Source organism: Anas acuta, chromosome 3 (genome assembly GCF_963932015.1).
Source record: "Anas acuta chromosome 3, bAnaAcu1.1, whole genome shotgun sequence".
In the NCBI taxonomy this organism is placed as follows: Eukaryota; Metazoa; Chordata; class Aves; order Anseriformes; family Anatidae; genus Anas; species Anas acuta.
Window position 1 is genome coordinate 72,185,083 of NC_088981.1, and position 22,909 is coordinate 72,207,991.

The window sequence follows — 22,909 nt, forward strand, 5'->3', positions numbered from 1 at the left end:
CGATGACCTAGAAATGAGGGGAGGTAGTGTTGAGGAAATAGTGCACTTAAAGTGAAACTTCTTTTTAGGGAGGATGTTTAATAAGTGAAAAGAATGGTGGCAAGGTGTGGTTCCTTTGTGGAAAATAGAAGGGGGAGGAAATGCCTTTTGGGGTCTGATAGATAACCTGAAGTATGAAATGCTGCTTTGTCATACAGCTTTCAAAAAAAAAAAATAACCCACAAAACTTAAGCGATGTGCTTTGGGTCTTTAACTTTAGAACACTACTTTGCTTTGAAAACTCATGCAAAAATACAGCATAAGAGTATATGCATTAAATGCACTGATCTCAGACCTAAATCTCCAACCTAACCATGTAATATTAGGGTGGAGATCCCCCCCCCTTTTTTTCCCCTGGATTTAATCCATATCTCGGTTTATAATGTGGCTTATAAATTTGCTGTTTTTGTAACTAGAATTTACAGCTACCAGTACATGGGGAAGTTTCTCCTGATTTCTGTGCTTGTAAACACTGGTGCTGTAGTGCATGCAGGCAAGGTGGGGTGAATTAGTCTGAATGTACAGACCCAAGTAGTCAACCCTGAATCTCATAGTCCATTGTATTTTACTATTACTGCTCTTTACTTTCAAATTTTACAATCTTTACTACTTTTCTGTGGAGTTGTGTAGTAAAGTGCCAACTGAATGAGAATTTAGAGGATGAGTAAGATTTCTGGGCAACTCATCCTGTGGAGAAACTTTTTTGAGTCATGACTGTTGTGCAGTTGTACAGCAAAATTGTGACTACTTTAGATGTGTAAGTTCATGTTCAGTGTTGTTACTTCTCTGATGTGAAGAATATTTTCACATTTCTGTAGCTAGCTTTCGTCACGTTAAGTAGAGCAGTCACCTACTTCCTCTCTCTCCGTATCTGATAGTTACTCTTGTCTGAAGACAGCCTGAAAGGGCACACAAGCTTGTTTGCCCTCTTCAGTGGTGGATTTATATTATATGCCATGATCTGTCAAAATATGCAAGTAACCTGAACGTCTAAAAGCAAGTGTATTTTTTTTAGCTGGATGGTGGCAATGTGTAAAACTGAAAGCAAGGAAAACATCTTAAATTTTAGTGATGCTATATCACTATTCCAAATTGTGTTCTCGAAGGGCTGGCACTGAACTGTGGTTGTCAACAGAAGCCTGATGTGTAGCTGGGTCTCCCTGAAGTCCTCAATGGTCTCAATTATCTGTTTTTATTGTATGAGTAAAAACAATGAGTTTATTAGATGGCCAAAAGTCATTTAGCGTGAGGTCTTTAAATATTTGAGAAATGACAATAGCCAGCTGTACGTAATGTTTTTAGATAGTGCAGATGGCTTTGAAGCATTTAAAATATCAACAAAGCTGCTTCATAGTTGAGGCATACTGCACAAAACCTTTTATAAAATTGATTAAAATTGCTCATCAGATATCAGAATTACATATGTACGTGGAGCCTAGGCCTTTCTGGAAACCATACAGAAATTAAATTAATGCTACATTTTGAAAGGACTCCTTCCTAGCTTTAGCAGTTAAACATAGTGTTTGTAAGAGCACAAGTCAATAGAAAATACACTTAGTCTGTAGCATGCTGTTGCAGAAATGAAGATTAAGCAGTGAGCTGCTTTAGCCATTGTCCCCCCACAGAATATAGCCAGAAGATGAAGTAATTATTCCCTTTGGCTTAGCACTAGTAAAGATGCAGTGGGAATGCTGCGTCCACCGTGCGACCCATGGAGAAAAGAGATGCTGGCAGACAGAAGAGAGTCCAGAAATGCTGCTAGGGTCTGGAGCGTATTATATTAGAAGAGACCGTGTTGTTTAGCCTGAAGAGGGGGCTGAAGATGGATCTAATAGCAGCCTTCCAGTACCTAAAGGAAGGAATTTTAGAGAAGGTGGAGTCTGACTCCTCTTAGACATGCCTCCATTGGCAGTGGAGTTGGGCAAGTAGAAGAGATGGTTTTGAGTTGCGACAGGAAGAATTCTGATGGGGTGTAAGTGGGGGGAGTGAAAGCAGTAAAAATGTGAACCCATTGCCCAGAGAGCGATCTGACCTTGGAGACGGTCAAAACTTGACTGTATAAGGCCTTGAGCAAATTCATTCAGCTTTGTTTAGGCAGCTTTATTTTAGACAGGAGCGTCTATTCCAAAGCTCAGTCTCCAAAGGCACTTCCAATCTAATTATTCCTATGATTCTGGTGCATCAGTTGGAATCTTTGTTACTGTTATGGTTGGTTCTGCCCAAGTGCATCTAGCTGCACATCATTTCTGTGGTTCATATGGTTATTCGACAGTGGTGAACCACTGAGAATAGAAAAGTGTTGGGTTTTTTTTTTGGACTCAAGAATTGGACGCTTTTATGCAAGCTGCAAATTGGTATTGTTTGCATGGAATTAGAGCTACAGCTCAATTCTGAGCATTTTTTAAATTGTACAACTAGATGGCTTTAATAAGCAGCCCTGAATAGTACAGAAAAAAATCATGCATATATGCCTTTTTGAAAAATATCCAGTTCTGGAGTCAGTATCCTGATAACAGTCGCATCAATATTGAATACATACACAAATTAATTCCTAATTATTAATATATTTTTTTCTTCTGATAAGTTTAAAAGGTTTTTTGTTCTTTTGACTGGCCATATACTACGACCACTGATTTACTGGAAGTTACTCTAGATATAATTTGTTGTTCTGTGATAATTACCCACATTCAAGTTGTCGTTTGAAGCATGGCAGCGGTTGAGTTTCAAGGAATGACTGTAAGACACTAACATGAATGAAGACTTTTTTTCCTGATTGTCTGAAGAATATTGCACCCACGTCTCAGCCTGAGAAAGAAGCTCATCCTTGGAAATTTCAGTCTGTAATATTCCTTACTTAAAGTTGCTTAATATTACTAGATTTAACAGCTACTGTCTGTTAACAACAACAAAGGTATTTTAAGCTATGACTGGAGTTACAGACATCTTTTCAATGCAACTGTTACATATTTAGATTAATTTCAATGACTTTTAAAGCATCTCCCATTTTGCTTAATGAAGGAAACTGCAGGTCTCAAAGTATTTTCCTGTAACTGTCTTAAACTATTTTAAAGAGAACTTTTAAAGGCATGAACAATTTCAGTGATAGATTTCTGAACACTAAATGTATATGTAGCTTGCTCTATTTGTAAGTTTTTGAGTTCTCTTTAATTTGTTGCTAAGTTGGCTTGTGTACTGAGACTGTTGTTATGGATAACATTGTTCTTTCAGTTTTGTCACCTCTTATTTCTATATATGTAAATACATATTTTCAAAGTTTTTTATAGATTCTGTACATCTCTTTAATATCGAAGACTAATATCTGGTGTTTAGACGTGCACTGACTGCTTTTCTAATAAATTAATATTTATAAATATCAGTGATAGTTGAGATTTTTCAACTGGATCTCTTTTCCATTATTTGGTTATTAACTTTCTGATCTTTCACAAAAAACTCCATGAGGAGTTTTTGTATATAACTTCAGGCAAAGGTGTATAAAGCTCTTGTTTAAGAAATATGATTAGAGTCATCTAAAGCTTTCCAGCTATCACTAATGCCATATTTCTGTTCGGATCTGATTGCCTTTAAGTTAAATATTGTTTTTCAGATACGAACATCTGCCTTTTGCGAGTACTGTTTTTTTGCTAATACAGAAACTCTGTAACACATTGGTCAAGGACTTTCTTGAAAACAGATCATGGAAAGCAAAAGTAACCAGACTTGACTGTTATGGGAGTGTAGATATCACACAGACTGCACAACCTTTTCAGAAGGGAGGGAGATGAGTGTGCAAAGTGCTTTTGCTGATAGGTACAGAACTTTTCCTTGTTCGCGGACTTGAAAAATCAGTTTGGTTTTGATTGTTAAACTTGCAGCCAGTAAGCCAGTAACTTTCTGTCTTCACGTCTTTCTTATTGCTTTAGTAGTGTTAATAGCTTCCTTAAGTCTCTTTCCTATAAATAGGAGGTACTGACACCCAAAAATGGGAGAATGAATCCTTTCACTCATACTTTCAAGAGGATTTTGGAGGATGTTTTTTTAGTGTTGTGGATTTTTTTTTTGTTTTTAAGCTTTGAATCTCAAGTTTTCTGCCGAAGCATCTAATCTGGATTTTGAATCTTTAGAATTCCAGCATTCAGCTGATGCTAATAAAAGCTCTTGCCAGGTCCTGTGTGTCTGTATGTAAACTGGTTAGCCTTTTCCTGATTTCTTTAAAATTTTGTGATCATTTCTTACACCCAACTTAGTTTCCTGCGTTAAAAATATTGCATATATAGAAGGTTGTTTGGAGGACAGCAGTAGAAGGCTATGAGGATAAATTATCTTGGATGTCTTCATGGAGAGATGTGTCTTAAGATGTCTGGCTCCATTGTATCTAGCTAATTTGCTAAGAGCTTTTTTCATCATCCTGGATATCAGGTACATTGGCAAAGCATACTTCATTATAAAATGCAACAAGTTCATTGTTCAACTGCTATAGACTTGTTGCTCTTACATTTAGAAACTATAGAAGCTATTAGAAATTTAAACATTTTGGTAAAATGAGCTTGTCTTGACCATGGGCCAAGTGTTCAGAGAAGAACATGATAATTGTAAATAGATAAATTGACTGCCTTAAATAAGATGATCAGCAGCTGGCTGGGGGAATAGAGGGAGGAGGAAGTGTTTGTGGATTCTGACACTTGACACTTTTATGTTAGAGAAAGTAGGTGAAATACTAAATGTTACATAACTTTCTGAATTACATGCAGACTTGTAATGGTTGGAAGGGACCTCTGGAGATCACCTGGTCCAACCTCCCTGCCCAGCAGGGCACCTTAAGCATGTTGTGCAGGATGGCATCCAGGCAAGTTTCGAACATCTCCAGAGAAGGAGACTTCACAGCGTCCCTGGGCAGCCTGTGCCAGTGCTCTGTCACCCTCACAGCAAAGAGGTGTTTTCTCGTATTCAGCTGGAACTTCCTGGGTTTCAGTTTGTTGCCTCTTGTTCTGTTGCTGGGCAGATCTGAAAAAGAGTCTGGCCTCATCCTCTTGACATCCTTCCTTCAGATACTTACTTTGATAAGATCCCCTCTTTCTTCTCTTCTCTGAGCTAAACGGGCCCAACAGAGCTCTCAGCCTCTCCTTGTCTGTAGCTGCAGTGCTGTTACTTTTTTTCAAGCTTGAAATGAGAAAGGATAGAGAACATTTATGGGATGATCTATTTAGATAGTGATGCCTGGTTCTTTTTGAAGAAGATCAGTAAAAAGTGAGAACCCACATATTTATATTCTGAACTTGCAGCACTATGACGCCTTTTAGGACCATCTAACACCCCGATCTTCAGGTAGTTTCTTGTATTTATGCATCACCATCTGCATGGTTTCCTCTGAGGTGGAGAGGCTGGAATGAAGAAGAGAAGCAGGCTGACTGTGTATGGCCTAAGGTCAATTTTTTGTCCTTTAAAGATACACTTGTTTGCAAGATATGCCACAAGGGGACAATATGTTTGATTTCTTAGCATAAATCTCTTGCTTGCTTAGAATTTCTTCTAATCTATAAGATGTGTTGATCATCCCTGTTGAATTTTGAAGATAAGCTGTTAATTCAACTTTCCTAGTTACTGTAATGTGAGTGTTGAACAAGTAAATTAACATCTATTTTTATCAAGGTAGGATCTGTACTGACATCTGTAAGCCACTCTCTGAACACTGTCCCCAACTCTGAGGGAAGTGTGCTAGATCTTACCTTCCTCTTACAGAGCTCATGAGGAGGATGCAGTTGGCTTTTGTGACAAACACTATGAGTAAACATCTGGCTGTGTCAGCTGGGGTTTCCAAATGCAGGTTTGCTTGGATACAGCCAGCTCCAGGGCCATTGTTGTCACGGCCCCTGGCTGAGATCTGCAGCTGGTGAGCCCGAGGGTAGCACCCATTTCTGGCGGGTGCCGTGTAGTGCTGACTGTGGTTCAGGTAAATACTTGTCCAGAGGTGCTTGCTGCTAATCAGGAAAAAAGGGTGTGGAAATACTTTGAGATAAACGTCAGGAAATGCTGCTGCAGAATACCTGGCAGAAGTTTGTGTACAGTTCCTGTGAAATTCCTGCTGTGTGTCATATTTGGTCAGGAAAAACATCATCTTAAGAGCTGCCCTAAGTGTTAACCGTGTCCTTTAGCAAGCTGACAGGCATCTGTGTGCTCTATGCTCAAGTGAAGCAAATCTGATTCTTTTAATTTTTGGCAGTTGCATTGTTATCTTTATTCAGTGAACAGATTTCTCAACTTGACCTTGCTTCACAGTGACTGAATTCTGTACCAGTTACACCGTCAGTCGCTCCAAGACTCACCTGAACATTGCTCTGAGGAAAGAGAATCAGAGTCTGTGCTCTTTCTGAAGAGCCATCCGCTGCAATTTGTCCTGAAGTTTTGTTTATCATAGCTCTTCGTATTCCTTTGTCATTTTTTCTATTGTTTTCTTGATTTGAATAATTGATTTACTTCTGTAAAAGGATTTACTCCTTTGGGCCTATGTTGTCCTTCATACATCTTAAGCACAATATTCCATTCAGTTCTTGTATTGCCTGAACAGGATGAAACTGTGTGCTGCCTTGGGCTGTTTTACCAAACCTAGTCACTTGGATAGTACAAAACAGTTTTTCAAACAAACTTATTTTCAGGCTATGTCATGAAAGTGGCAGTATACTTTCAGATTAGATCATACATGACTGCAGATTATTTTAAGGTTTACATATTGAAATATAAACTCTCCAAGAACTTTTTCCACTGCTTTCTCGTTCGTCTATGCTTTGCACCTATTGCTCACCGATAGTTATGGCTAGTTAGATGTTGTAGATGTTTTTAACAAGCTGTGAGGCGATGTGGACCAGTAATAGCAGAGAGTGTAGAAGAATGCACTGTTAATTGAGGTAATGCAGTCCATAATTCGTGGCCTGTTAATTCTTTAGTGGGGGAGATGTGACATGACTTCAAGTTGCTTTCTCTTTCAGTTCAGTAAGTCACCATATCACTGTTTTCGTAGGACAATGCAGATGGCTTACTTCTGCCTTGAGACTAAATCGGGTAGAGAAATGTAGGGAAAAGAAAATTCATACAGGCCAAATTCTTGTAAGAAGTTTGCATTTGCATGTTGTTCTAATCATGCCTCACTTACCTCTTGTAGCTGAAGAATTATATATGTTATTAGTATTAACAAAGTCTGCTTTTACCTTCACAGATAAATTTGAGCAATTTTGGGCTATAAATCGAAAACTCATGGAGTATCCTCCAGAAGATAATGGATTTCGATACATCCCATTTAGAATTTATCAGGTAGGACACAATGAAATAAAACCAATTTTACCAAACTGTTTTACTAAGGTGTCAAATATCATTATCTTGGCTTTTCAGAATTACACAATCCCTTTTCCAACATATGGTAAAAGTTTGTATGAATTAGTAAGGACAAGATGGACTGTATTTATTCTAATAGGTAATTACTATTCATTGTGTCATAATGTGTGATACATGAAAATGTGATAAAGCTGGTTAGAAAACTTATAAAAAACACAAATTCTGTCATTAAAAGTAATTGCTAAATATGGAGACTTTGAATGCAAAATGTGCTTTGAAAAGCCTAACTCAAACATTTGAAGAGCAAGTTTTTCCCTTAACCACTGTGTAGGTTGCTTTTCTTGTTGGCATTACAAGGCAAAAGATACTGCATGGGTCTTACGTCTGATTCTTACCTTTGTCTTTTAACTGTATACTTTAAAATACCAAGCTAGCTTTGAATATTTTTTCCAATTTAATACACCAGTGCTATTTTCTTAATAGTCTTTTTGGGGGCCTTGGAAACCTTAAAATGCTTTGATGTCCTTTTAGTTTTTATAGCGTTATGGTCATGATGAGGTTTAGAACTAAGCGTGTTTAGAAGCATGTACAGAATATCAATTAAACAATTCTTCTCTGACCTGTCTTTTGAAACATTATCATCTATTTACACTCGAGTATTGCAACTGTCACTGTAAAGAAGTCTCCTATTCATAGCATTAAATGGTGTGATACTGCTTTATAACAGGTTTAATGATTCATTTAAAATATATAAAGCTAATATAGTCTTACTGTGGGACTGAAATAATTTTTAATGTTAGATATAAGATATTTACTGTCATAGTGAAACTTTAGATTGAGAACGGAAGTCAGTTATTCTGTCAGAGATCATACCAGATGGCAAGGTTAGTGCAAGTATCAAAAGATGTATCTGGAAAAGCAGTTCACTCGCAACATTTTGTTTGCTTGACAACTAAGTTGTTTATTCTCCAATAGCTTTTTTTTAAAAGTCTGTTTATAAAAACCACATACATGGGCATGCAAAGTGGAATTTTGTTGTTTCAATAAGGTAGGAACTTCTAAGCCATGGGGGAAATTTTCTGTGATATCACATGATTTCGTACTAATAAAGTTTACTTAAATATTAAAAATAGAGTAATATCCGTGCCTTTAGTCAGTAGTACTTATCTTTATTCATGTTGCCTTTTCTATCAGAAACCCTTACTTGCTACAATTTAAGCTCCAAATGCCTAATTAAGAACAGAAGCTCAAACATAAATAGAGATGGTGCTGAGACAACCTTTGAGAAGGTTGGTCTATATTATTTTCAGTGTTACTGTTCTTAACATTTCTAAATATTTTCAGTGATGTTCCCTTTTTTTTTAAAGGTGGATGCAGGTGTTTCTGGCATCTTTTGTTTGCTGTGTTGCTTTGTGCACTGGTTACTGCTTATCATAATAGTCAGTGTTCAGAGAAAATTTCAGAAAGCTCTGAGAACAGTGAGATTATAATTTGACTCCAAACAAGGAGGTAATTTCTATAGTTTTAACAAATTTACAGTACTTAGTAACAGACGTGCATGTGTGGAAATAATTGAATCAAAATACTCTTAAGATACATTTAACCCCCACCCTGACAGCATTTACATTATTTTAATGGTGGCAAAAATCAGCTTTGCATTCTAATTGGTTGCTTGCATATTCCTACATAAATACCCAAAGATCGGGTTAGCCTGGATTTGTAATAATTAGGCTTTCATTCCTTATGTATTTTTACATAACATTTTTGTAGATAAGTAAACCTGTGTGGGTGGGTGGCAGGAATTCAGTACACGTTGCCTTCAAAGGGGAGAGTTCCTCCTCTTATTCTCTACACCTTCTATTATCCCCAAAATATTAGAAGAAAAATCTGTGAAAGGAACTGCCTGCATTGTGTTTCTTGGCTGTGTGAGGCAGTTTGTTTTCCTTCAAAGAAATGTGCTTAGATAACGGTATCTAAGAAAAATGAGTTTTTGCAGCAGTTAAAAAAGACACGCTGAAAATGCATGCAATAAAATGATCTAACATGCTTTTCAGTGAAGGCCTGATATTTTCAAAACTCAAAGGCTCTTTCATTTGTAAAGCTTGTGCATTAAAATACATTTCTAAAGAATAATATGAATCATACCTCGTGTGGTATCCAAATCTGATGGTATGTGGGGGAGAAAGAGGTGGCAAAAATACGAACATAATACTTGAGTAAGTCAGAACTAAACTAACCACAGGTAATTTTAAGCCTATGTCCAGCACCTCTTTTTTTTTTTTTAAGAGCAGAAGCTAAGATTGGACTGGAATCCTTGCATCTACCGTAAAAGATGAAGAAGAAGACTGTGTCACTAACTATCAGTTCAAATGCAGTTTTAACTTAGCTGTGAGATTTTGGAGACTTCATTACCAGCTATCGTAGTCCAAAGGAACTTTCACCAGATGAAGCTTTGACATAGCTGGAATTTTTTTCTACCAGAGATGGCATAGAAATAGTGATATTTTTTTTTTGTGACACTCTTACTTCAAGGTGTTTAAAAAAAAAAAAGTGCCCCATATCACTTCAGAGGTATAAGCTGCTGTCTTCAAATGAGTTTGCACAAAAGCTCTTTTATCTGGTAGTGCTATTGAATGAAGTGCCTTTTCTACTTGTTCTTTACTATTTTCTTTTATTATACATTATTCTTTTATTCTCTCTTTTAATGTTTTCTGTATGTTATACATTTGAGTGCTGCTTTTCTTGTGCAGTATTATAGGTAGTTTGACCTGAGGACTTCTTCCCTGTGCTTAAGACTGGTTGGTTTTGCACTATGTAATTGAACAAGCGATGTGCTGGTAGGTAGCAGGAAGTTTTCACTGCCCTGCAGTTGGACCTCTGACTCCAGGCACTGAAGCATATTAGTCAGACATTGGAGAGGAGTCTCTACGTGCTGGTGGAGACTACTCTGGTAAACCACGGTGTGCTATCTAATGCTGCAGATGGGAGTGCTCTCAGTCTCTCGTGTTGGTGTTGTGTGCCTGGTTTGTACTTATCCCTGAGTTTTGATCTCTCTGTCACGGCAGCCTGCCCGCACTCTCCCCAAGTCATGCTCACCCACTTGTTCCTGGTTGCTCTCTCCCTTTTTCTTCTTGTCAATCTGTCTTTCTCTGGAGTCTATCCTTCAAGTGTATAGGATGTAAAGTTGAAATAGCATTTCATTCTCAAGAGTAAAATCAGAGAAGTATGGAATAACTATGACAAGTTCTTCTGAGCTTTTCTAGACTGTCACTTGGCTTAAGACAGGCTAGTTACTGGCTGCTTGCCAGCCCGAAAGGAAATCTGGGATTGCCTGATTGTTCCTTTATTTGGGTACTGGAACATGCTATGGTATTGAAATGACCTTTTCCTTTGCCTCTGTTTTCTAAGGATTTTGGTTAGGTTATTCATTTTTATTGCCTAATTGAACAGTAGGCTTAAACTTTGAACAGACTTTTCCGATCTTAAGTCCCATAAGGTGGTGTGATTAAACTTTGCAGTGATGAATTGTTATGATATGTAAGCACTTTAGTAATGTGCCTGAAATTTGCCATACTTAATAATACACTGGTTAAATCAAACACGTTGCTCTTTATGTCAAAATTGCATCTCTGAGATGTCTAAATAGAGGACGTGGTAGACATTTAAATCTAAAGGAGGACGTGGTAGATGTGAGGGGAGAATTAAATACTTTAAGACCTTATTAATATCTGGCTCTATAAATGAATTGGAAGCCCAAGCACAGCCCTTACCCAAACAAGGAAAAACTTTTTATTACTATTTCCACATAAATTGCATAGCTTGAATGATCAATTCAAAGCCAGTAATTATACAAATCAGTATCACAGTTTGGCTTACGTAATGACAAGCACCCAAAAACTGATCAAAATCATTATTCTGGAAGAATATTGGATCCACTGTAAAATTTTCAAGTCGAGCAATAATGAATCTGTCCTTCTATACTAATTATTCAATCTTTTTTTCCTTTTGAGTGAAAAACTTCATTGCATTTCAAGGTTGAATTTCTGACTTCAACACCAGTTTCTAGATTTTGCTTTGCCTTCCACCACTTTAAAGCCTTCTGACTTTCTAACCTCTGAGTTCACTAACTTAGGACCAATTCAAGTAGCTTCAGTTTCCTTTGATAAGGTGAATCAGTGGAGCTCTCTAAGCCTGTCATCAGAGATCGCTTACCAGTGCTGAAGTTTTACAGTCTTCTTAAACACTAGCTAGTATTTTGATAATCCTCAAGATTGGTTTTGAAGTTAGGGAGAAGTAGAGGCCATATGTAAAGTTTATTTCTGCAGAATTTTAGATCAAAAGCACTTCAAGTGTTGGTAAGATAAAGTTAGTTGCTACTTGAAATTGAAAATCTGAAATTATGACAGGAGGTGAAATTGCAATGTCTAGTCAAGCAGAAGTAGAAAATGTAACTGCTGTCAACCTGAAGAGGGCAACACAACACAGCAGGTTTCAGCATCTCGTTGGCTAATACAAAAGTCTCTTGAATAGATGCCTGTGTAATACCTTATTGAGCTTTATATCTTAAAAGTAATGTAAAGTAGTAAGGTTCTTTTTATAAAGAACCTGCTGAAAATAGATCAATCTATTTCTTCAAAAATTTTCTTTTGCAGAGATGAATGTTGAGTAAATAGGAAAATAATGTGAAACGATGGCTGATTTGTGTAACAGGGCTGTGCTTGACAAAATTTCTGTGCTGAAAAGAAACAACACTGGTTCGTCAACAACTGAGTACATGGAGTGACTTATTTTAATAGCTGATGGTGCAGCACTGAAGAAACAACATCATATTTTCTCCAGTTTTTAATTTCTTCCAAAATCAAAGCGCCAAGTATGAGAAAGCTTTAAAGCTTTGATGGATCAACCGTGTGTATTTAAGAATCTGTGTGGCATGGGGGCTGTCAATCAGAGTGAAAAAAAAATCTGAGATTAGAAACATCATTTGTTTTCAGATATGTGCATAAAGTTTACGTACATGTGCCTGAGTTGTCTGTAAAACTGTCAACCTGACTAGTTCAGAGCTATTGTAGAAGTTGTGTAGAGCATAAGGAGGGAGATGCAGAAGAGAGGAGGCTGTAAAATCTCAGCCTGGGCAGTTGCCCTGAGCCATGGCTCAACTGTTACCAAGTTGGATAGTTTTAACCTAGCTCTGGCTTGTCAGGATATACTACAGTAATACTTCTGAGCTGAATGTAGATTTAGTTTGTATATGAAGATGAAAGAAGCTTTGCTTGTGTGAAAAATAGCTTTTTGAGGTCCTGAATTAGATAACTAGTTTAAAAAATATTTAGGAATTAGGAATATGTTCTTCGTATTGGGGAAAAATGGACAGTATTTAAGTCTCTTATCAGATATTCTTAGGTTTTAGAGGAATCTAGGTGTGTTGGAAATCAAAAGTATCCCAAAAGTAAAAAATTCACTTTGTTTAAATAAATAATTCTATAGATTTTGTTGTTAGTAGAACATAACTAAAATAACATTTTTAGTTGTGATGCAATAATTAACACTTTTGGTAGGGGAAAAAATGTCTATTTCTGATTTGAAAATGCCTTAATCTTTCCAAAATGGCTTATGCACTTGCTAATCATAAATGAGTAGGTTACTTTTTTAGCAAACTGGTTTTGCATAAAACGTAATTTGTCATCTTTTCTCGGAGTTGGTTTATGCTAATGAACTCATAAATAAAGAAGTTTATGTAAATGTTCGTGCTACTAATTTAAACTATGAGGTTTGAATTGTTGTGGCTCTATTTCCCTAAACTGTTTTATTAAAATAGAGTGCTTGTATATTTATGTATCATCCTAAATTTGTAATAAAAGTTAAACGATGCATGCAGTTAAAAAAAAAAAAAGTTGCACTTCACCTTAACTTTGAGTAATTATTCTTGAAAATAGAATATATTGAGAGGTTGCTATGAAGACAATAAGTGAAGCAGTAACGCAGTTGAATTAGGTCTGTCTAGAGTTACTGTTGGATTGGCATTTAAATGCAATGCTTTTTAGTGTATTACTGCTTTTTAATGATCATTAATTCTGATCATTTATGTGGTCGTTCTTATTTTATAAGGAGGAAATTTTATCTCCTGAAATTTGCAATCTGTAGCCACATTCCTTTATGATTGTCACTTGTACTATGAAGTAATACCAGGAAAAAAAAATCTGAACTGCTTTGCATTCGGAAAATGGGAAAAGCATGTATGGTTCAGAGGGATGAAGAACATAATCTTCAAGGAGTAATTTTGTGGCTGTGCAGTGTATGCTGTACCTATTGCTTAGGAATAAAGCTAAGAGCCTAATGATGATGCAAAAAGTTAACTCTGCATTTGTCAGTGTCAGTATGCCATCTTGCCATCTTTTTTTTTTTTTTTTTTTTTTTTTACCCTTTAAAGAAAAAAAAAGTAGAATTTACTTTTTTTTTAAAGGCAGGTTAACTTTTGCACAGAATTAATGATCAGGAAATACAAAAAGTGTTCACTTTCTAAGTGTCTGAGAACTTGCTATGCTTGATGAAGAATTGCTTCTAGTTGATAGTTATTGTGGAAAATTGAGGAGAATTGTTGATTTTAATGCTGGAAGTAGATTGACAGTACTGTGTGAAGTATTATACTATTCAGTGCTCTTAAGCAAACAATCTAACATTGGCTTTTGTGCATGTGAATCCATTTCCAGAGTTGTTTGCTTCATAGCTAGTCGATACTCAGTTGCTTACTTCTATGTGAGGCTTAGCTATGTATATGTGAAATCACAGGACTGCAGCTGTGAAAAGCACTATCATTCAATTTTTGTGCTGCAGATATTTTACTAATTGCAAATATGAGCCCTTTTCTGAGCAGGAGATTTAATACTTCAAGGCCATGTTTCATTGTAGAGCTCTTTCTGCTCAGCACTCAACAAACCCGTATCTTGGAGCTGCTTCTACTGTTTCCTTTCTGTTGCTCTCTGACCTTATCGACTGTCGCCTGCTGGCTGTTGTATGTGAAATCACCCTCTTGAGTCTTGACTTTCTCCTCCTTCTAGGAACAGTGCAATTTACTTAAGGTTAAATACTACAAATTCATTTGTTTAGATAATGTAGAACTGCACAAACAGATTTTATGGATCGTTTGAAGGACCAAGCTACAGACAGAATGGTATTTAACCGTGCTTGTTCGGCGTCCTGACATGAATGTGAGTGGCACTTCTTGTAACTTTTTGTATGGGACTGGTAATGGAACTTATGGTAACACATATATACTTGTTAAAAATGACCCACAAGGTGTAACAGGACATATGCTTTAGATAGTGTTTGTCCTAAAAACAAACAAACAAACAAAACAAGAAAAAAAAAAACTATGATTTTAAGGACATTCTGCACTGTGATTTCAGTATCCCAAACTGTCTCTTTTTCTTAAACCCTTTTTGTAAAGCAGCTGGATGAACATCATTTTTCAAACCTTTGTTCCCTTTTTCTTCCAGCACGTGCTGCATAGTTTTTATAGCATTACAGATGTGCTCTTTCCCTGTCAGAAATATTGTAGTGCAGATGACAATAAAGTGCCCATAAAACACAAAGCAGTTTGGGGTTTTAGATCATTGTGAAGCAAAGCTGCTGTCTCTAGGTAAGAGTATTTTGGACTAGAGCATGTGCCCCTTTTAGTTCTAGAGGTTTTCTGCCCCTCTGGCAAGGTTCACTTAGTTGGATGTGTTTACTGTGTCTGCAGATGAATTTTTCAGGTTTTTTCATCTACTTGCTACAGGTAGGTGGCTTAGAGATCTTGGTCCTTTCCCTTTGGTGAGAGAGAGGTTTCCTCTATGGAGGTCTGTGTAATGAATGAGTCTGTTCTTAGGGTCTGTGTGAGGAAGGCCCTTTAGAACTTATTAGCTATTATTAAAGTTCCAAACAGTGCTTTAAACCAAAAAGACTGGACTATACAAGCTCGGACAGCCAGTCCTTTTTATGTTGCTGCCTGTAAGAATAAGACCAGGTTTTGGGCAATCCTAAATGCTTAGGGTTTTCTCAGGTCAGTACACAACATACTGCATTGTCAGAGTCTGGTTTATAACTGAATGCATCCCAGATCAAATCTTTGCTGCATATTTTGTTTTATTGTGGTCTTTATCTTTTGACATTGATTGGGGAGCGTCCTTAGGGAGAGTTCTTCATCTGTTCAGCAGAACAAAAAGCAGAGGGCTGGCCACTTCAAAACAGTGTTTTTAACAGCATAGTCAGTTACAAATCTTTTCTGAGTTGTTCAGGATACAAGTGAGTATTGATAAGGGCTGAGTTACTTTCAGCTCTTTAATTATTAGGGAGTATCTTGCAGACTTACAGGAGCCTCTTCACACTTGTTAATTATTGCTATGTTACTGAAAGAAAGAGTAAATTTGTTCTTCCATAGGTGACTTGGCAGTTTGCAGACAGATTTTCTGTGGACATGAAACACATTTCAAGGAAGAAATACTGTTAAATAATCCATATTTTCCAGCAGCAATGGAACAGGAACCAACCAGCTGCAGGCTTGCTCAGAAAGAACAGTTTTAAAGCATGATGGTTCTGTCAAGGCCTTTCCTAATTTACACAGTTTGCAACCACTCTTACACCAGGTAGACTCAAGTGTATCCTGTGGGACTGAGGTCCTACAGTGAGAACTCTTTAGAGAACACCTGCTTCAGCTGGAAAATAATATAATCACCGAACGTCTTGCAAGATTCTCTGTTACTTCACACGGAAAGGTTCCCCTAGATAACCTGTAAATTCAAAGAATGCAGGAATGAAGGTCAGCAACGGGCCCTTGCAACAGGAAAGGCTGGGTGGTATGCTGGGCTGCATGAGGAGGAGTGTTGCCAGCAGGTCGGGAGAGGTGATCCTTCCCTTCTGCTCTGGTGAGGCCACATGTGGAGTGGCGGATTCCTTGGTGCAAGAGAAACATGGAGCTGCTGCTGCTGGAGAGAGCCCAACAGAGGGCTGCTAGGACGACTGAGGAAATGGGGCATCTCTTCTGCAGAGTGAGATGTGGTGGAATGGACACAGAATCAGTATAAACAAGATGATGCATCTTCAGAAAGTGTTACAGAAATGGAAACTAAGCCTTCTAACCTGAGGTGTTAGAATTAAACAAATCCATTAAATTTTGTATTGCTTGAGTTTGGTAAAAGGTATCTTCTAAGTAGGCATCTCTTTTTCCGATTAGGAGAACATGTGAAAGGAATGGAGCTTTCAAATGGTTTTCATGGTTGTAATAACTGATTTTGTTGCTCTTACGTAAAGCTTTTTCTAAAGGATTTGTAAGGAAGCATGCTGCCAATTTAAATAATATGGAAAAGAGAGGTATTTTAAATGATTCTTTCATCTTTTGGAATGATGAGCCAGTAAAGGACCTCAACAATGCGTGTGGGGAAAATTAACCTAAATAGTTGCCATATTTCTCTGTAGGTTTGTAATAATGCTAAATTATTGTTAATTGTGTAGGAAGTTAGGGTAGAACTGCGGTTGCTTCATGCCGTGTGCTTTGCTCAATGAAAGGCTTCAAGGAAGGTATGAATTGTTGCCCACATACTATTAGGAGAATAGTCCTTAACCTGTTCCTTGACCAAAACCTGTTCAATATTGTTTTCTAGGCATAACTGTAATATGCCCTACGACGTAAAATTTTGACTTTATTTCAGATGTGTTTATGATTCTACTTGTGGCTTTAATTTAACTACAGTCTCAGCTAAGATACTAGTTAGTTTTGACATAATTATTAGTTGCAACAATTCCTGTCATAACATTTGCCACATAACAGACCATAACAAGTTTAAACTTCCACCAAAGGAACTCACTGTATAATTGCTCTTGCTTTTAAAACCATGATCATTAATATTCAAAAACTAGAGGTATTACACAAGTTGTAAATACTTTGAGTGTTCTTAAGAATAATAAAACTTTCAAAAGATTTATTGAGATTATTGCAGGTCATAATTTTAACTGCAGGTTTATATTTTTTTGATCGTTTTAATTATGCAAAGGTAAGAAAATCAATTTGGAGGCAATTTGGATGTATGCTTTTATAGGGGAAAAATGTTGATCCACTGTGTAAGTTTGTATGTCCTACATGGTATGCATTCTTTTAATAGGTTATGTTGTTTTCATATTTTCACATATAGACTAAGGAATAAGAAGTTTTAAGATTGTATCCAAATATGGTTTTCAGAACTATATCAAAGTGTACATACAGGTATTCGTAGAATTATCTTTAGCTTCAATCTAGTGATGAGTTTCTGCACTACCATGACTATTAGTGTGAATTGTATATACAAAGCGTATCCCAAATGTTTAATCTTTTGATTTTGTTGCATAAGTCTTAAAAACTTTAGGGAGTATAAAGTTCCTGCTCATCACCATAAAAATGTCATGAGGGAAACCAAAGCTTTCTTTTCACCATTTAACTGCTGAAATCCTAATACAAACTTGAGGGACACCCAAAAAAAAAAAAAGAAATGATGTATTTTTCCTATAGATTGTAATCAGTAATATACTGTAATTTCTACAGCCACTGAAAATATGTAATTTGTTAAAAATGTATTAGGGACAGGACGAGTAATTTGATTTATTCTGTGTGTCAACTTTACAACTAGTCCTGCAACCCCTATCACATCCTGTCAGTGAGTCAGTTTTTCTGGTAATTCTAGATAGACATATGTTGAGCACGTTTACACTCCTTCCTTTCATCTTACGGTTTTTAGTTGCATTGTGGACATAGAAAACCATTACTTAGCTCTTGAATTCAAAGAATCTTGATTAGCTGTATTTTGTAATGTGATGTACGTTACACTTGAAACTGTGACGTGACATTGCAGGTTAGGACAAAATTCTGAAATCTAACAAAGCAGAATGAGCCTGATTCAAAGCAAAAATAATAAAACCAGCACCATAAATAGGAAATGTATTAGTTGAAGTTTGCTTTTTGCAGAGAGTACTTAAAGAAATACTAGAAATAGTCTTTTGGTTTTGTTGTGGGTGGTGTTCCAGTCCTAATAACTTAGAGAGCAAGTGAAGTGAGAAAGTACACAACAAAGCAACAAGGTGTCTGGGGTATGTCCTGTATAGCTTGGAAGATCTGAGTTGCAGGACAGGGGAGGTATGATTATAGTGTAAAGATAGATCATGTTATTGTCTTGTGTCATAATACAAGCTCAGAAAAAATGCTGATGAAATTTGAAACATGACAAATTTCAAGCAGATAAAACAATAGGTCATTTCCTTTTTCTTTTTTCTTTTTTTTCTGTGCATATTTTAGTTTGTTGAGCTGAAAAGCAAGAGTCAGCCTGCTGCTTTAGGAAAGAAAGTACATTGATGGGGTTTAATAGATGATTCAGGAAGAGCAAGTTCTTTGAGGCTGCTTGCAGTGTGCTTATATATGCATGTGTGTATGGATATTTCTTACTGAGTTTAACTTCAGCCTGTTTTTCATATAATCATTGACTGCTTATGGTAGGACTTGATTTTTTTTATTTTTTGCTTTAATTTTGGAGGAAAAGAGTTGTACCTTTCATTTAGTGTGTTTTACAGGGGCTCTGTGGATGCCTGTTGCAAGCTACCACCTAAATGTTGAGAATGAGGGCTAGCTGAAGCAAATGGAGGAGAGTAGCAATTCATTTGCAACTAAGTTTGTTTAAATTTCTCAGCTGGTCCAGGAAAGGAAGGTTAAATCTTCCTGAAACTGAGTAATCAGTTTGTGATGTCTATTTATTGTGAGAATGTCTTTAATCCAAACTGTACTAATATGTTTCCAATGCGAATGATACATTCGTTTTGTCAAAGAAACTGGCAAAGATAAAATATATGTTCTAGCAACAGGATAACATTAAAGTTGTTTTTAATGAATAACTAGGAGAGAGGCCTTTAATATGTTGCATTTTGATCCTGGTTGAGCACTGAGTTTCTTTGAAGGTAAGGTACATTTTGTCATCAGCAAGTAGCTCGTAGCATGAAATTCTGTGCTCTGGAACGGCAGAGGCAACCGTAAGCTGAAGTTGTAAATTAGACTTGAGTTTAGAAAAGTTGTTTTCCCGTTTCTTGTAAGTGGGACAGGCTTGTAGAAATGTCTTGTTTCAGCACTCTCGTGGGATAAATGCTATCAGCATTTAAATTTCTTCCTTTTTGTGTATCTGTTGCCATCAGAGTAGTGATTTGCGAGCATACTCTTAAAGGGTTAGTCTGGAGTGTCGTTTAGTCTTGAATGTTGTAAGCTAGTAGAAAACGGTTACTTTGGGGTCTTCTCATAGACAAAGCCAAAAAGAAAGCTACAAACTTGACTTGATGAAAGCCTTTTGGTTTTCATGGTAGAATTGGTTCATCTTAAGCCTTTGGAGGTAAGTGATAGAACAGCTTTGCTTATTTGCATGCCTGCAGTTTAAGAGTTTATACAGAATCCCTGGAAGGAACAGTTAAAATGGTTTGTACCAGGGTTACACTTACAGTGACTAAAACTTTCTTCCTTTGGAAATCTTTGTAATAACAATTTGATTCCATTGGAGAAGACTCTATGTGACTGTTTCAGAGATCGATTTGTATCAGAATTTTCACATAAGTGATCTTGCCTTTTGCTTCTGGCAGGTAACTTGCTTTGAGTTGCTTTAATAGATGTATCCGAGGAAATTTAGTTTTCCGTATAAAAAAAAAAATCTGTAAAAATCTAAGCATAACTCAGATTTTCAAAAGACAAAGTTGTTGTTTTGGGTGATTAAAAAAGTATTGTTGTTTTGCTTGGCATAGTAATCACTTTTTGCTCTTGATCATTTGACTGTCATAGAAGCTGTGAAGTGGTAAGAAACAAACTTTACAAAATTCTCCAAAAACCTAATGAGGATGTGAGAATCAAACAGGTATTTTTTTGGTTTAGATGTCTCTAGTATCAAAGAGGATTCTGGTTTTGTTTTTTTTTCTGCTGCTTCTCAGCACCTCGAGGAGTGGTAGCTTGTTAAGAAAATACTTCTGTCATTTGAAAATAATAAATGACGTTCTTTAGGAATTGGACACAGCTTTAATATTATTTATAAGTAACAAGCATGGATTATTTTACATAATTAAAAAAAAGTTTGCAGCTGCTTACTAGAATATAGTATTTGTAAATAGCTATATTATACTATGATGTAGTAGTGAAAATGAAGTTCCTTGATGTTTTGCCATTTAAGTAATGAATTTCACATTATGCTGTAGCTTGAGTCTCTAGTTTTCATGAGGTATATTTCTTAGAATATTTTGAAAATAAAGGATTTTAAGTTTATGCTCACTGAAGCACAAAGTGATTGCTTATAAAATAGTTGAAGGTGTATAATCATTTTTGGAAATAATTTTTGAAGCAAAATTATGGAGACTCCAGCTGACACACAGATTTTTCATAATCTGTTTAATTAGATGCATAAACCAGAAGGTATGTTGGGAAGTAGCAGCGATTGTGAATTTGGAAATATTTTAAGGTTAAAAAACATGAGTTTGTAACATCAGACCACAGGAGAAAAAAAAATCATTAAATAATATGGTGTCTCCTGTGTTTTTAGTTTGAAATTACAAATGAAACTGAAATGAAGAATTTGTAGTTTAACATAGCAAGTCTGTGCCTAAGATAATCTTAGCTTCAGCACATTTGCTTAGCTCTTCTTGTAAGCTTTTATTAAGTGAATGATGAAATAAGAAGCACAATTATTAGTTAAGCAATATTGATATTTTTAGTGACATGTTTCCATTTACTCTGTTGTGGGGGCAATGCAATTGAGTATCACTAGATTATTATGACTCCCTAGTATAAGTTCAAGATGCAATGGGGGATAAAATATAAATTATAAAATGAACAATAAATATACAGGAAACTGGGGAGAAAAAAAAAAGACTGCTATGGCTATTGACATGTTATTTACACAGAAATATTTTGCAGTGTGTAATTTAACTTGTACGAGTGATTAAATCTGAGTTACACTGGTCATTGCAAAAGCAAATGGTTGGTTTTGAATATTTGCTTTTATTTAGGAAGGAGCATGACTAGAGATAGAAAGTATAGAATAGCAGCACTGAAAGTTGGGGGTAAGTTAGAGGTCTAGGCACCCAAGCAATTTTACTTATAAAGCATCATTGCTTTCTGCTATGATCACCAGCTTGCGTGGCCTACAGGCATCCCAGTAATGCAGAATAACCACCAAGAGTTGGGCTAAATCTACTGTGAGATTTGTTTATTGAGGATTCAGTCACCTGCTTGTGTTTCCTGGATGATCACAGTCAACATTTGCCTCGCTGTTCAAATGTTCTTCTCCTTCCTACCTCACCGATGCTGTTTGTTGCAGAGACTGACTTGCTGGCTTCTTTTGGCCATGAAACATTGTCTGTTTATGCATGTGAAAGGTCTCCGGTATATATCTTTAACAATTTATTTTATATTATTTATTTCCAGAAGCCCGACAAATATTTTTATTGGCCTTGTTCCACAGGTATCAGGATACAAGAAATGAGTTTGAGTTAGGTAACATATCTTGATCCGTGACTAGTTTCTGAATGAAAGTCAAAATATGTAGCAGTTGAAGCAACTATAGATGACATTACTAAAATCAGAAAACCTGGGAAAGGAGGCACAGCAATTTCAGGAGCACCACCTTAGGCTAGGTCTTCAGGACTTGCATTTTTACACACACACAACTATTTCTTTCAGATTCTGACACATACTCTGTGTACCTGAGCTTAATGCCATTTCCATTTAATCTTTCATTCTGATAACATGCCTGGATAGCTTCCAGAAAGTAAGTGTGGGTTTTTCTGTTTGGTTGGGGTGGTTTTTTGTTTGTTTTAAATGAATATTCATCTTGCCTTTTCCACAATGGAGGGATCAATCATTCCAGTCCAACACTAGAAAGAAAAAAAAAAAATCATTCTGAACTAGCGCTTCTAGTAAAAAGGAGCCAAAAAACAGACCCAGAAATACCAGCAGAAAAAAACAGTTTCAGCACCAGTGAAAGAGCAGTATTTGAGATGGGCCTTTGCACTATCTTGCGTTCAGACAGGCACTGTACGGGATAGCTCTGTGGCTACAACAATTTGTCATCTTTTAAATTAGTCGCTTTTACGCTGTGTATTAAGATTTTTAATTGGAAATGTTTCTACAAAGTAGAAAATCATAGAATCATAGAAAATATATTAGAGAATTACATCTAAAATGGATTTTTGACTGAAAAATAAAAGTTGCTAAAATTAATTTTATTTTCAGGGAGTAGTAAATGTGCCTGTACTTTCCCTTTTACATAAAGTAACTTGAATCCCTGTACAAACTCTTACTGCTCCTTTGAAAGCTTGGTAGACTTCAAATTGATTTAAACAAAATGATAAACTCTGTCAGATCTTTTTTAGTGGAAAGTGGTTCATTACAAAGCAGTACAGCCTGTGAACTTGGCCAATTTCTGAAAATACAGAGTGTGTAAGAAAGTCAAGTTTTATGGTTTTAGGCTGCCAAGTTATGTGCATGTGGGAATTATAAGGAATTTTTTTATTGTGTGGCTTCAATATG

The 22,909-nt window shown here is 36.3% G+C and overlaps 1 protein-coding gene across 5 annotated transcripts in view; it reads left to right on the forward strand.

The window, feature by feature from the left end:
- ATG5 (autophagy related 5) overlaps positions 1–22,909 on the forward strand; it is a 76,830-nt gene that overhangs the window by 24,221 nt on the left and 29,700 nt on the right. For all 5 annotated transcript variants that reach the window (XR_011095159.1, XM_068677796.1, XM_068677797.1 and 2 more), the window contains one exon: positions 7,247–7,341. Coding sequence is in view for 4 of the 5 variants with exons in the window: in XM_068677796.1 (XP_068533897.1) it covers positions 7,247–7,341 (95 nt within the window). In the remaining variant the exon portion in view is untranslated. The remainder of the gene's footprint in view (positions 1–7,246; positions 7,342–22,909) is intronic.